Consider the following 14793-nt stretch of genomic DNA (forward strand, 5'->3'; position numbering starts at 1 on the left):
CTATGTTACTCCGAGCACATTTTGTTCACAAAAGTGAAAGACATGAGAAACAGAAAGACGGACTGCAGATGCCAGGAATGATATTTACTCTATATAACTAAATGTAATTGGTATGGAGAAGCAATGTCAGGCCAGATTCTAAATATTCAATAATGTTCCTGGCCATCCTCGAAGAATCGGGTGGATTCTTTGGAAGCAGTTTGCTTTCGAAGGGTGTTTATTTTATGACCACAGAAAAAGATGCTGGTTTCCATGTGTACAAGACATAGAGTAAAAACACAAAACACACCCAAAAACGAGACTCTGAGCAAACTTTTGTACTTATTCATTGACAAATAAAATCTACAACAGGTATTTTACCTTGACTAGTCTGATGTTTGTGTCATTTTGTTCTGCTGTGGACTAGCAATATATATTTGGAAAAATAGTGACGAAACTCCGGACCAGGCCAGAATTTTGTAGACATCTGCTTTGCTACGTAAATATAAGCATACTCTGTTAATAGCAATATTCTGAGAATGATATGATTTTCTGAAGGGTGAATTTACTTGACGAGCCAAGAAACAGAAGCTGTGTCATACAAGCGATTGATGTGGAACTTGGGAGTTTTGTAGAAATCATTTTTTGATTCTTTTTTTCAGTTTGTGATATTTCTCATTGTCTAACATCATTGTCTTGGCAAAAGCATATAAAGTTGTGGCTGACCTGCATTTTAGTGCCGAATCATTGAATGACCTCCTTAATTCACTGAGAACTTTAGTTTTATCTGGTATCCCTCCCCCCCCCCCAAATTCCGCCCCACAGATGGCTCTTTTAATACCACACCATTTATAGACACTTCTGACTACTGCCACGGATATGTTTGGGGTTATGGTAAGCTTGGTAAAACAATCTGCTCTGTTACTGTTTGACATAAATATTTTTCACTAGGGTTGGTTTCTTGTTTTCATTTCCTCGCATAGAATACGCCTACAGATTAACTGAAGTTTTTTCGTTATTTTTATTTCTCGATGCCGTTTCCTAGTTGCCGATGACAAATGATTTACAACAACCTGCCAATTCAATGCAACTGCGAGGAACGAATTAAATTTGACGTACTTTTCTAGGAGGAACCTCCACATTCAAGTTGCCGTTCTAGAATATACACATTCTAGACCATTGCTGATTTTTAATGACCTGAATAGGGAAGAAATTGTGACTATAGTAGAGGGGATACGTGCGGAATAGCACAGTGGTGCAGATTCTTATCGGGCCAGATGGCGTTAAGTGACTCTCTTCTCTGCTTTCATCTGTCAGTGAGCGTCTGGAACACGGCTCCTGCATGGAGTCATCCCCAGCTCAAACCACACCTGACCACTGTAGGCGTATCAGAAGCTGGCATGTCTAACATCTGAACACAAAGGGGCTTAGAGCTGTCAGGGAAATTACTGTCACTATGAAGGGCCGGTTCGGAGCTATCGCATTTCTTGATATGTTCAACGTTGAAACTAATTACTCACCCAAAGCGTCGTCCTTTATGGCAGGTGCTTTTCAGACCTAGAAAGAGAATTGACATTCCTACCGAAATAGTGTTCCCCTAAATAGATTTAACTGGGCTTTTATGATGTCTTAATTAATCAGAGCAGTTCGACTGATTGCTACAGACTTCACTGTAACTCAAACAAACAACCATTCTAGCAAATTTAATGCATGTCTATTCTGTTCCGTCATTTTATAATCACGATAAACATGCATTTCAAAACCGTTATTTCATCAGTGACAGAGACATATTTGAAATGTAAAGATACTCTGGAGCCAGACAATCGCCATTCACGCATATCTACACAAAACCCCCTCTTTCCCCATCTATGTTTCTGTTTAGCAGAAGCAGTATTTCAGTTTCAGGGTGTATCCTCTGCAGATGATGGATGAAGCATATCTAGTCTTCCAGTGAAATAATCTCAAGGGTATTGACATGATGTGTCACTCGCTAGTGTATTTTTGAGTTAAAAAAAGACCTCGACCCTTTCAGTATCAAGGCTTTAGAGCTTCATGTCATCCAGATTTTTACAGCACAAGGTTTTGTCGGGGGGATAATGAAAGATCGAGGTGGTTGAGGTGTTGAACAAAAGGTTGCAAGTTCACTTTTCTATGCACTATTGAGAACGGGTCTTGATTTGACTCACTTCAGTATTAATGATTTATATAACGGGAGGCAGGGGAGCCCTGCTCTGGGTTACCTTGCATTCTTAAGTTAGCAAAACCAGGATGACCTCCTGTGGACTCATTGCCTAATTATAGTAGTATAGTGTATATATATAGGGCCAATTGGATTACATAAAAATTCAGGAGATATTATGAGGCATGATGATGATGGGTGTAAGCAGGAAGGTATTGCTATTTTGAGATGAGTAAGGATTTCTCTCGCTGTTTGGTACTCAGCTTTAAATGTGTTTCGATTTCTGTATGTGTGATTTTGACGTCTGTATACAAACATCCTTGACCCCACGACCGAAATCTATAATAAGATGATGTGTGCAAGTGAAAGATATTATAATAAGCTTGACGATATGCCTAAATACTGTATGTGTCCATAAGCCAAGAGAACCTGAGCCGAAATATTCTTAGGGAAAAAGAATCTGTGTTTCCGTAAGATTAAGAATCAATTAAATAGCACACCGTGTTTTGTGTGTTTCCAGCCTGTGGAGATGTGTGTTCGCAGCCTGACACTCCTGCATCTCCAAAATCATAATAGCCTCCATCAAATCGTAACAAAAGACCGAAATATGACATCGTGAAATGCTGACTCTATTAGGACACGGAAATCTGTCCTAGAAATGAAAGCTAGTAGACGGTACAAGGACGGCGCTGTCAGGCTTCTGGGAGAAAAATACAGCGATTCCAAGCTGCACATCGTAGTGGAAGACTGAAGTGAAATCAAATAAAATAATGCTCATTAAGAGTGTCTGTGGCACAGGGTGACGTTTGGGATCAGGAGGGATCAGGCACTCAAGGTCAGAGAAGAAACTTTCATCTCAATGCTGCGTCGCATGGGAAAGGAAACAGAGTAACGACGACAATGGCAGCAAACAGAACAGCGCAGTGATTCTCGTTTTTTCAGTTGTTCAACCATATTGGCGATTAGCTAAACATCACTTATTGTTAGCCTGGGACTGAGGGCGGTGCCAAGCAGTTTGGGAAGGTCCATGGAGTGACACCATGTGGGTGCTTCCTGTCCAAAGGGTCCATTTCCAAAGCCAGATATATGTCGTACGATACAGTCAGACAATGCACTGCAACAAGGGTAAAACAGCAAGAACCCGCTTGGGATCTGAGTTGCCCTTTTTAAGTTAAATTACAGATTTTTATCCATTAATATACTCCAAAGAATATGCTTCTCCCATAACATCTTGTATGTAAAACAAACAAACAAATAAACGAATGAATAACTGCAGAAACGACTGCCGTAACCTGGAAATGCACTCTTATCCATACCTGCCAAACCACAGCAGGATGGGACCACAGATCCATTACATGAGGGAGTTGCAACAGAACCAATCATTTTCTATTATTTAAAATACTGCAACATTTGTCTATAAATACACCTCAAGGTCACTGTAAATTAACATTTTAATATGGTTTTCCAGATTTAACGTCAGTCGAATCATGACAGCGTGGCAGTAGCTGATGCTCATCACAGTGGACCGTTTTCTCTATTGTCATTTATGCCAATAAAAAATACTGGGTTATGTGTGTTTATTGAACAGTGATGCGAGGCAGATTCGCGATGATAACGATAAATATTAAACTAAAACTTTGGCGAACTGAGAGAAGTAGATCTTATATTTATGCGTTACAGACTCAGAATAATGCCTTGGAAGCGATGAGAGTAAAAGGTATGGAACTTTGCTGACACCTCGTGGTAGTTTATTGGGTCTTTTTTCGTACTAATGTTTCCGCATATGTGAGGTAAATTTGCGGGCAGAAACTTTACAGCCAGCCAGTCAAACGCTGTCAGAAAAAACTCCTTTCACACAGATAATTCTTACAAACAAGCTGACTGGGAAATACTAAGCATTTTTTTCCTTTTAGCCTCGTAATACTTTACATTATTTTTTTGCCGATACGCATGTGTGTCGGTTACAGTGCGCCTGGCCCAAGATCCGTGACATAGGACCCTTACTGGGGGTGAGGCGGTCTGTCTTTTTTCTTTTAATCTGTCTTAAAAAATAATATTTGGCTTGCTTCCCTTCTGTTTACAATAATCAGAAAGATTCCGTGATTGGTCGGCATTAGTTCAGCCTTGGGGGTGGACCAGCTGGGGGCCTGATTTATTGTGTGTTGTAAATCTCTGACTAACAGTGTTTGGGAAAAGAAAACTAATTTAAGCAGATAAATGTCTGTGTGTGCGTGTGTGAGAGAGAGAGAGAGAGAGAGAGAGGGTATACCTATCCTTATGGGGACACAATTTCCCCATAATGTGGTAAATATAAGTTTTTTTCCCTTATGGGGACCGGTTTCCTGGTCCAGACTTGTCTTACCTAAATCCAATAGAAAATCTCTGGGACATTATGTTTCAGTCCATCAGATGCCCCCAGGTTGCACCTCAGTCTGTCCAGGAGCTCAGTCATGCCCTGGTCCTGACCTGTGAGGAGATCCCCCAGGAACCCATCCATCTCATCTCATCTCATTAGGAGCAGCCCTGACGCTGTCAGGCATGCACACAAGCATGTGGGACCCTACAAGCTACACTTTTGAGTTGCTGCAATGAATTTTCATTTCCATCAAACGAAGTGGCCTCTCTCCTTCCTAACACATTACCCAGTTCATATCAGTATAGATGGGTAGTACAAATTAATAATTCTAAAAAATAGAACTCAGAATCCTGTAATCCAGGAGGCCTATTATTATATTATTGGGTATTGAATTTGATCGTTTGGGGGTGTATTTTAATTCTTAGACCTCCTGGATTACAGGATTCTGGGTCCTAAAGAGGAACGAAAATACACTATAATGTCTGAAATATATGAGAGTGAGGCGATGCCTGAATCTACACAGCCACTGTGACTTGCCCAAGAAGGGTACTTCAATGACCAGTCTTCTTCTAGTACCCATAAAATGTCTACTTCTACACTACACAGGGTTCTTAAGAGGACCATTATAGAACAACAGAGTGACCCTATTTGCGACTATGGAGCAGTTTAGTGTTCTAGACAGGAACCGGCTTACAGCTGACTGAGACACGGTAACAAAGTACAAGTAAACAAGCATAAAGTCAGCAGGGTAACCCTGATCACATGCTCTTAGATGTGTTTAAAGACAAAGGAGTCTACAGGAAATTTTTATTGGGGTGACCATCAGGGTCCGGTTATATTTGTGGGGGTGATAGCGCCGCATCCTGTCTGTTATGTGGTATCGCTTAGAACATAAAGTAATGCATATATTGTTTTTATTATTTTGATGTGGTGGTTACACCAGTGGCCACGTATTTAATAGAGTTGCCCCCCCCCCCCATTCGCGCTCCCCCCCCCTCCGCTTAGATCTGTCCCTGACCAAGGGCTGTTTGCAGCAGGGAAAGGAAATTGCATGAATAAAATATATGCAGTGTTGATGGAGTCATTCTGTCTGCAGTCAGCCAAAGTCCTCAAGAAACCCTGGTGATTATTAATTATTGGACACACTTTGGCCCAGTGGGGAGCCTGTTATTGGTCTCAGTGGGGAGTGCTGTTGCCTCACACCCTGTCAGCTGGGGGTTCACCACTCCCTTCTCCACTCTGGACTTTGCTGATTCTCCCTGTGTTGCGAAGATTTCCTTCAGTTCCCATTCCACGGTCCGAAGATATTAAGGCTAATTGGTGTCTTTAAATTGCCTATAGAGTACAAAATACATGTAAATTTAAAAGCATTAAAAATACATGTGTTGTCACAATGGTTTTTTCAGCAATAAACTGAATAAAGTTCATCTAACCCCTTGAGATGTATCTGCATTCCTAGAGGAGTAAAGATCAAATATAATTGAAACATATCAATTATTATATAAAATAAAAAGTCTCATAAAACCAGCACGCCCGAGAACTTGGATGAAATGCACAGCTGAAATATGAAGCTGTGGTCTCCACAAGGGGGACCTAGTGCAGCTTAATATTCTGAAGATGTGATCTCCACAAGAGAAATCAACTTAAAAGTCTGAAGAAGTGATCTCTAAATGAATGTGAAAACCAAGTGAACCTGGCTTTGCTGTGGAGATACTGGAAAGGTCATCCATAGCAGGGTTTGGGCCTCAGAGAAGATCCCATGTGTTTCACAAGGACCACTTGGCTTCAGTCTGGTGTGAGACACAGAGATGCTTAGTCCAAATATAGTGTCCAAAACATACAGCATTTCTGAGGTCCGATGAAAATTATTGATTAGTAGCAATACAATGTTGCCAAGAAGGGACAGGATGCTGCTGTAGTCATGCATGTTGCATGGATGGATGATAGCTATCATGTCTTATGACCTTGTGGTTAGGACATGCTAGTTGTAGAAAAATGGTGGCAGAGATCCTACAGTAGAGATAAAAATGCAAGTAATTATGGTTCTGAATAAATTTAGAGATAACCGTGTGTAATAAATCAAAATGATTGATAAAAATCAAAGTCAAAGTCATCAATCAAAGGCAATATCCCTCTCATTTTGAAAGTCAATGTTACTCCTGCATGCTGAGTGCATTTTCTTGCATTTCAACAGGCAGGACTATATCCAGCGTGCTAGTGTTGCTAAGAAACTCATTTTATTTATAATGTGAAGAAATGAAAATCCAACCAGCGGGACATGCTAAATCAAAAAAGGTGAAAGTGTGTATCCATTACTGATAAGCATATTTGATATGACCTTATACTCTTCTTAAAACTGAGTATACTTCAGGATATTTCTTGCATGCTTTAACGCAATTTCCAAAAACCTTCTGTGTTGTAAAAACTACTCTTGCATCCCGAGATTAAGTTACTTGCTTTTATAGAACAAAAATTTGAAGACTGAAAGGAATACAGGTTAATTTTAATTTATGGTCGATTTTGGAAATCTCCATTTAAAATGATACTATTATTGTTCATTCACTATTATTTACTTTTTGGGATGCTGAAGGAAAATGTTTAGTGTATTCTTATGATTTAGCGATACAAAACGTATGCAATGTTTAAAATTTTGCTTGCTTAACAAGAGTAATACACCCTGTTAAAACTCGTAACTTGAAATTTATGGGTGTGATAAGGAATAATTGAAAACAGAGACGCTGGTCAAGACGAGATCATTTTCCATAGATCTGTGGATACCATTACAATGTTTCCCTACATGTGCATGCCCGTTTTTTAAAAGACAAGTTTGTCCAAGTTTAAGGAAAAACGTACAGTACCTAACAGTACAATTTGATTTGAGGAAGCGAGATCCTTAGATGCGTAATATAAACCAAACCTTCGGGGATGTATGTGAGTCTCAAGCTGAGACTCCAGGGATCCTTTTATCAATTAAAAATGAAACATTGATTTACTGCTGAATCGCTGCCCGTTGCGCCACTAGATGCCACAATAGGCGCCCTTTCGTTTAAAGGTTACAATGAATGAGGAAAATGAGGCATTATCCCCGCCCACAAGTCTATGATGTAACACTGTTCCAATGAAAACAGGTGGAATTCCCAGGTTCAGCCAATCAGCGCCAGCTCTCGAATTGTCCAAGTCTGAGAATGACTCCCCCAGTCATGGCGCTGCGGTGAAGCAGGAACGGGCAAGCAAAGGGAAGATATTAAGTCCCGTTTTATTTTTAAGTTATTTTTACTTTTTAATATGCGTGGAGTATAGTTTTATTTGGCAGCGATGCGGGGACGTAACACGATTGTGTGTTTTCCCCTTGGGAAACAACACAAAGGCTGATTTTTGTTTTAATTCTCATCGAACTACAGCGATGCATTTGCATGAGTACTTACTATTAAGTTACACTAGCCGACTTGCTCCATGGTAGTTCCGTGCACTTACTGGGTGGCATCGTATTGTAGCGTGCCACTGAAGTTAAGGTGCCGTTCGGTTTCCTCCCCTTAAGTCTAGTTGCGATTCTTCTAAATAACATTTTAACGGCTGATCGACCAAGCGACCATGCCAGGGAAAACTAAGTATAATTTAGTGGATGACGGTCACGATTTGAGGATTCCTCTGCACAACGAGGAAGCCTTCCAGCATGGCATTAATTTCGAAGCAAAGGTGAGTAAGAAGCGAAAGGTGAGCAAAGTCCACGATGCGCGCTTCTATCATCGCGCACTAACTGCCAAACGTTACAGACTTTATTATAATGTTATTCTCTGGTTTGTTATTGCTTCTCGTTAATTTGCAGCCCAGGTAATGAACAGCCAGTTAACAGGCATCACGCGCGCGTCTGTTATTTTTACTACGGCGATCCCCATTGATTTTGTATCGAAACAGTAACTTGACGCAAAATAACATCTTTCAGTCTTTTTTGATTGTGTTGGAAGACGCAGCCGCCCGATGCACTGTAAGAGAATGTGCTATTAATTGTGGTATTTTCCCCCCATATTTATAGTACATTGGTAGTCTGGATGTGGCGCGACCGAATAGCAGAGTGGAGATAGTAGCAGCTATGCGAAGGATACGGGTGAGTTTTCCTGCCCTGTTCAGATTTACGCCACAAAGTTGCCGGGAATGTGGAGGTCATACCATAAGCTGCTTGTAGTGTTTAGGAAACTTGTTTAGTAGTAGGGGATACAGAACTAATTTATACTGTATAGTGGGATAATTCTTAATTAACGTGTCACGCATGAAATGTGCACCTTATTTCCACATAAAACTGAGGATACCGTTGATGAAATAGTCAAACATTTCAGCAGGGCTTTCAGGAAGACGCTTCAGATGCTCCTAGTTGTTACTAAGACAGGTTTCTTGTGGAACAGCGCAACGTGCTTCTGTTTTGAACCGTGCAAGACATTGTCACACAAGTCCTTTATGGCCTTGCCGAAATGGTCTATTTTACGATTAATTTATGGTGTTTCTGGGCGGATCCTGTGAGCATTTCGTTCTCGCCGATAAAATGTACATGTTGGATTTTTTTAATCATATAATGGGCTCTTTAATTATTGCAGACATTATTTATGAATATGCAAATTGAAGGCGAGGAGTCTCTTCTACTGATGCCAAACTGCTTTTCTTTCTTTCCAATTCACCTGTAATAGCTCAGAATAATTTTTTTCTGCGAATTTAACATCAGAAAAGCTGTAGTGGGGATAATGTCCACATTTTTAGGCATCTGAGAAGGTTGTGCCAAGGGCATCAGTAACAAATTCCTGTTGAGTGATCGTTTTCTTCAAGGCAAGGTACTGACATTTTTCATTACTGTCAGCTGCTGTATACTTGTGATGTTTTCATAACTGGCAGAGTTCTGTTTTTGGATGCTGTGACGCAGCTTTCTGACTTTCGAAAGGTCTGCTGGTGGGTGGGTGTGTGTGCAGCAATTGAATTGATGTGGTAGGAATTTTGTGGTGCTTGGAAAGTTTAACAGTTTTAATAGTATAAGAAACATTGTTCACTTTCAGAGTTACCATAGTCGCAGATAGATTATTATTATTCATAATAATATTTATTAAGCATATTGTCTTGGATGTGTTTCTGTGTTTACATATACAAATGTTATTTACTGAGATGGGGAATTATGTATTTTCATATTTTTTTGCACCCAACAACGAATACAGGTAATTCATTGTGGTTTATTAGCTAACAGGGGCGCTGCTAAGGATTTTGGGCTCCATGAAAAGAATCTTGACAGGGCCCCCAACTCATTTATTGGGGGCTTCTCTGGGCCCCCTCTCAGTCATGGGCCCCGAGAATCGTCATCGTTTACCCCCCCTTTACAGCGCCCCTGTTAGCTAACAGTAGTTTCTTAAAACGTCTCCGTTAACAGCTTATAGGCATAACCAGTTCTGCCCTGGAAAAGTCCTCTGCAGAATCATACAATATAAATGATACCATATGCGTTGATGTGTCCCTAATAGATTAAGTATTACTCCATTATAGATTAATGAGCCGGGCTGCGTATCAGGCTGATTATATGTGACCCTGCGATCTCATCGGGAAGTTTCTGCCGTATCTGTTTTCTATAAAACGGGGAGAATAAGGACAGCAGCTGCTTCCATGCTCGTCCTTCCCGTCATTCTTCATGACTGTATCGTGGATTTTTACCGCGATATATGATCAGCATGGGTCATGTTTTTAAAGTGAGCTTTTCCGAACATCAGCGCTGGGAAGCAGATGTACCATTTGCATCCCAATTCCCCGTCGATAACGAGGTGGATCCCAAGCATCCCGTTGGGCTCCTCGGTTCTTGGTCTGACGTCGCATGTCTGTGGTCACAGTAAGAGGAACCAAATCCAGGTCGAATTATATCGCGCCGCTGATTTCATCAATAGCTACAGCGTACGTCACCCTTCCGTTACCCATCCATGCATTTGGGAAGTAGTTTTTTATCGAGCAAATTTGGGATGCATTGTAATTAATGACGCTAACGGACCATTTGTAGAACAAGCAAGTATTACTTGCAGATCTTGGTCCACAATATTGACAGATGGGATTTTCAGTTAAACTTGTGATTTAAGTGTTTCAAAGGGGCCACTTGTTTGACACTTTTTTCCAAATAGACTTGTAGTAGAGAGAAGGGTTAGGATTTATTTTCTTAATGGACGCTCCTTAGTACTCGAACCCACGACCCGTGTGTTGTTAGTGCAGTTCTCTACTTGTTGAGGTGCTGGAGCTCAGCGGTGAGGGTAAGTGGCCACCTTTCGGCTCTCTGCTATTTCCTTTTCATGCTTCCCAGCGTCATTCATAGTAGCAATGTCTGTTTTTAAGATCCAGTGTGTCAGGCTCTCCCTCTTTAGTAGTGACTAATATTGATGGTAAAACTGTAAATGAGGTATCACAATGAAGAGTCAAGGGGCCTCTCGTTGCCGAGTTACGGTTTGGACAGCGATCGATAAGGCCGATAACAGGATTTCCGAGTAAACTTTCAAAGGATGACGTGAAAACATCAGGCACGTATCTTAATGTGCCAAAGGCTAGCTCTCTCCTTTTGCTGGCTATTTTCAATTACTTACACACTTGTTTATTGCAAGTCCAGCCAGTTATTTTTTACCTAAGATTTGTTCCATGGAACAAATATACAAAACGCAAAGTATGTTCAACAGATATTTAATATTCTCTAGGTGAAAGTCTGGTAATTGTTCTGGTTGATGAAATTCATAGCTGTTCCTGTCCATCTGAGTGTGTTCAGCTCTCCCCTTTTCACCTTCCAGAACTCGCTCTGTAAATACTATTTCCGCACAGGCCCGTGGGATCGAAGACTCGGCGGAGGTGAAAATGTGCTTTAAATGTTCAGGCGTGATACCGATATTTGACTTGTCGAAGCCTTTTTAAACTGGGTGTAAATCAAGCCCTGTGACCTTTGCTAGTTCCCGCGTCTATGGTTGACTTGTGGAGAAACTCTGCCCTGGCTGATGTTTAACTTGCTGTCATTTCCGAAATGCGTCGACGGGGTCTGGTGATCGTCTTTGCGTTTCATGGATTGCAGACTGGGAAACGATGGCAGGTGTTAAAACCTTCGCCGTAAAAAGTCTTCCGCTAGTTCCGCTGGCGAGTCTGTGTGCAAGGCTGCTTCATCATTGGTTTCTGAGTGGCTGCTTTCTGCGAAAACAAGACCCTTCGCGGCATACAATAGACTCCCTGTACCCTGGCAGGCTAAAGCCTTCGTCTTTCTGTGGAACGTGTTGGGTTTCTTTGTCTCTTGTGCGCTCTAAGATGGCAGAGCCATTCACGGACAAGGCTAGCTGATGTCCGTTGGAAGCCGGCCTACATGCTAGATTACCCACCTTTTTGTCTGCAAAGAGCTTCCTTTGAGTGTAAGTAAGAATATGTCTGCCTTTCCAGGAGTGACCTCTCTGCTCTGGCTGAGACTTTGGCAGGGTAGCAAGGACATGTCCTGCTTTCCTTATGCCGTTCGTCATAGTAACCGTGATCCGTAAATCGACTCGTTAACCAGCAGCTTGGAGATTCCTTTCCTTCCTTTCATGACCCTTTGTGAAGACGCCTTTACAGAGGTTAGCCACTTCCCCACCGTTGGTGACGCATCGTAGCTAGTTTCCCGCCATTTTTCACCCCTGAAATATCAGTGCTCCTGTGTGATGAATGGAGACGCTGTCCCAGTTCCACCCCAGATTAAGTCGCATTAAACACAAAATTAAGTCTCTCTGATTTTTTTTTCTCCCTCTGGTAACATTAAATTACTCTGAAAATATCACGCCTGAGGTCCTTACATTTAATTTTTTCTTTTCATTTTTAGGCTGTGGGATAAATTAAATTTTTTTTTCATTGCTGCATTTCTTTATGACTTAAGATATCATTTGTCTGCCGGTGCAAGGTTTTACTTTTCAGCTAAAATAAGATGTTCAGCTGGCCTGTTTCTGGGCAATAAAGTGTGAATGAAGGCTGATAGCCAATAGTAACATAAGTCATTTCAATGTGCGAATGTAAAAAGAGAATTAAATTGCTATTGAATGTTCTTCAGCAGAGTTTTTGTTAAAGAAAAATGATCCTTAACACATCTATGGCAAACATTGTCTTAAACACAGTATTCTTTTGTTTTTGGTTGCCGTTGATGCTATTTCTTTAACTATAGATTAAATCTTCCTTCTTAAGCTAGTTGTAAGGCTAAACCGTGATCAGTGTTAGCTATAACTGACTGTCTTTTTCTCATGCTGTTGCCAAGCGTTTAGGGCCTGGGTGTTCAGGAATATTTGTACTCATCTGCATACTTAGAACATCCTTCCTGAACCATGAGAGCTTGTTCCCCCCCCCCCCAACCATGCTTTAATGATCCTGATTCCTATTCTAATTTATTTTGAGCTCAAAGTTTTGTTCGCAAGACGTGTCTGGACAGTGCCTGTCACTCTAAATGCCTTGGTACTATTATGAAAGCAAAATCTGAGAGATTGTTGACCGCAGTCTAAGTGGTATGTACTGCTTCCAGGATGCAATTATTTAATAAGGTTAGCATGTTTCTGCTTGGTGGGCAAATAAGATTTGGCACATTTTGTCATATTTAAGTTTAGGTGCTAGGTCATTGATGTCTTCCGCAGAATAACCGAATGCCAGTTCTACATTAATATGCTTGGTAACAGAATTATTCAGGAAAACGGGCCTCTCTGTGTAAACGCAGTACGGGCTGATCAGCTGTCTCTCTCATGTGACTCCAGTGAATGGTAATGAAGTTTTCTTTGCACGTTAGCGCTGTCTTGACATCGAGAAGATGTTTCCTTTCATCTCGGTTCAGTCTCATTACGCTGAACTATGCTTACGGCAAAGACTCGCCCCAAGGCTACTGTTTGAGGATATAATTCAGTAACACGTGGATTTAAATGTGTACAAATATACCTTTTATCGCGCACGGGGATTTGGCTGCTGTTGAATTCTGACAGGCTGTGTGGATTGACTTCTTCTTCGCCAAGTTCCGGTAAAACAATCCCCGTCACCTTCCCGGCACACCTGTAGTGCTAAAATTAGCTGACATCAGTGTCACCAATAAATGAGAGTCTGGAAGCTGGGGACGCCATATCAGATTGAGCAGCGTCTGGCTGGTGTTGCGTGCCGTCTGGGGTCTTAATGATGAAGGCCCCCTCGATCGCATCTCCCATGGATCAGGGGGGAGGGGCGGGGGGGGTACAGAAATGTAGACAAACAGTTTCTCCATGTGGAGGAGACAGAGATTAATAGTGCGTGATGTCTCCATCGCTTGCTTATCAGACTCTATGTAATGCCAATCCATCCATCCATCCATCCATCCATCCATCTATCCATCTTCTGACCTCCTTTTCCTTTTGGAATCCTTTTTTCAAGGAAGATTTTTTTTTTAATTTTGTAATGTCTATTTAAAGTAATAATAGCTAGTGTTTTTAAGACACTGTGTCAAAGAAAAATATTGTGATTCTTCCTTTTGTGTTGTGTTTTTCATAGGGTAAGATGGGTGGTGTGTTTTTATTTACCCAAGGTTTTAATTGTCCTCGGGAAGCTCAGGTTAGCTTCGATGAAGCCTGGCAAGGCAGCTTGGCGGAGCCGCCGATGTAATCATGGCGCTTACACCCAGGGGGACTCCGAGCTGCTTCTGTCATGGTCAAACTTCATGTTTGATATTTGAAACTCTGTTCCCCTTAGCTGGTTCTTTTTTACCTTGTAAAAAAAAAAGTAAATAAAATTGTCCTGTTCGGATGCAATCAGCCACCGGGTCAGACCGAGTCTACCTAGATCCGCTTGATTTCTCCAGTGTGATGATTTTGCAGGGGGTGGATGTGCAGCCTATCTGTCCAGGACAGAACCCCCCCCCCCCCCCCCCCCCAAAGGCTGACACCTTCCCTCCCACTCCCACAGATAGGCTGAAGCTAAGGTTTCATTTCCCAGCAAAGGATGGAGGCCGTGCAGTAAGTTTGCATTGCGGAATAACAGACTCATTTGCATTCTCTGATGTCTCCGATGTCTGTAAAACCCTTATCTGCATTTCCCCATGCAGTCTATGAATATGAATGCTGGCAAACATTTTGAAATGATTTTTAAAAAAAAAGCACGTCAAGGTTTACACTATAATCCAAATCTGTGTGTGTTCATTACATACTCAAAACCGAGTGACCAAACAGTTTCCGTGTCGGCCAAGTGCCCTCAGAGCTGAAGCGGGGATGATGATATTTTGATGTGTGATCTGCCATGTACATCTATGCTGTTATATTGATGTGGCAGCTCT

At 41.5% G+C, this 14793-nt stretch overlaps 1 protein-coding gene across 4 annotated transcripts in view; it reads left to right on the forward strand.

Annotated features, from left to right (window-relative positions):
• The first annotated feature begins 7678 nt into the window (after window positions 1–7678).
• The window catches only part of nos1apa (nitric oxide synthase 1 (neuronal) adaptor protein a), a 65894-nt gene continuing 58779 nt past the window's right edge, over window positions 7679–14793 (forward strand). For 3 of the 4 annotated variants that reach the window (XM_048976557.1, XM_048976558.1, XM_048976560.1), the window contains exons 1-2: window positions 7679–8210; window positions 8548–8619. In XM_048976557.1, the coding sequence (XP_048832514.1) occupies window positions 8106–8210; window positions 8548–8619 (177 nt within the window). In that variant the 5' untranslated portion in view covers window positions 7679–8105. The remainder of the gene's footprint in view (window positions 8211–8547; window positions 8620–14793) is intronic. The other variant, XM_048976559.1, reaches the window with a different exon arrangement.

The sequence above is a fragment of the Brienomyrus brachyistius genome, chromosome 15 (genome assembly GCF_023856365.1).
Source record: "Brienomyrus brachyistius isolate T26 chromosome 15, BBRACH_0.4, whole genome shotgun sequence".
Taxonomy (NCBI): domain Eukaryota; kingdom Metazoa; phylum Chordata; class Actinopteri; order Osteoglossiformes; family Mormyridae; genus Brienomyrus; species Brienomyrus brachyistius.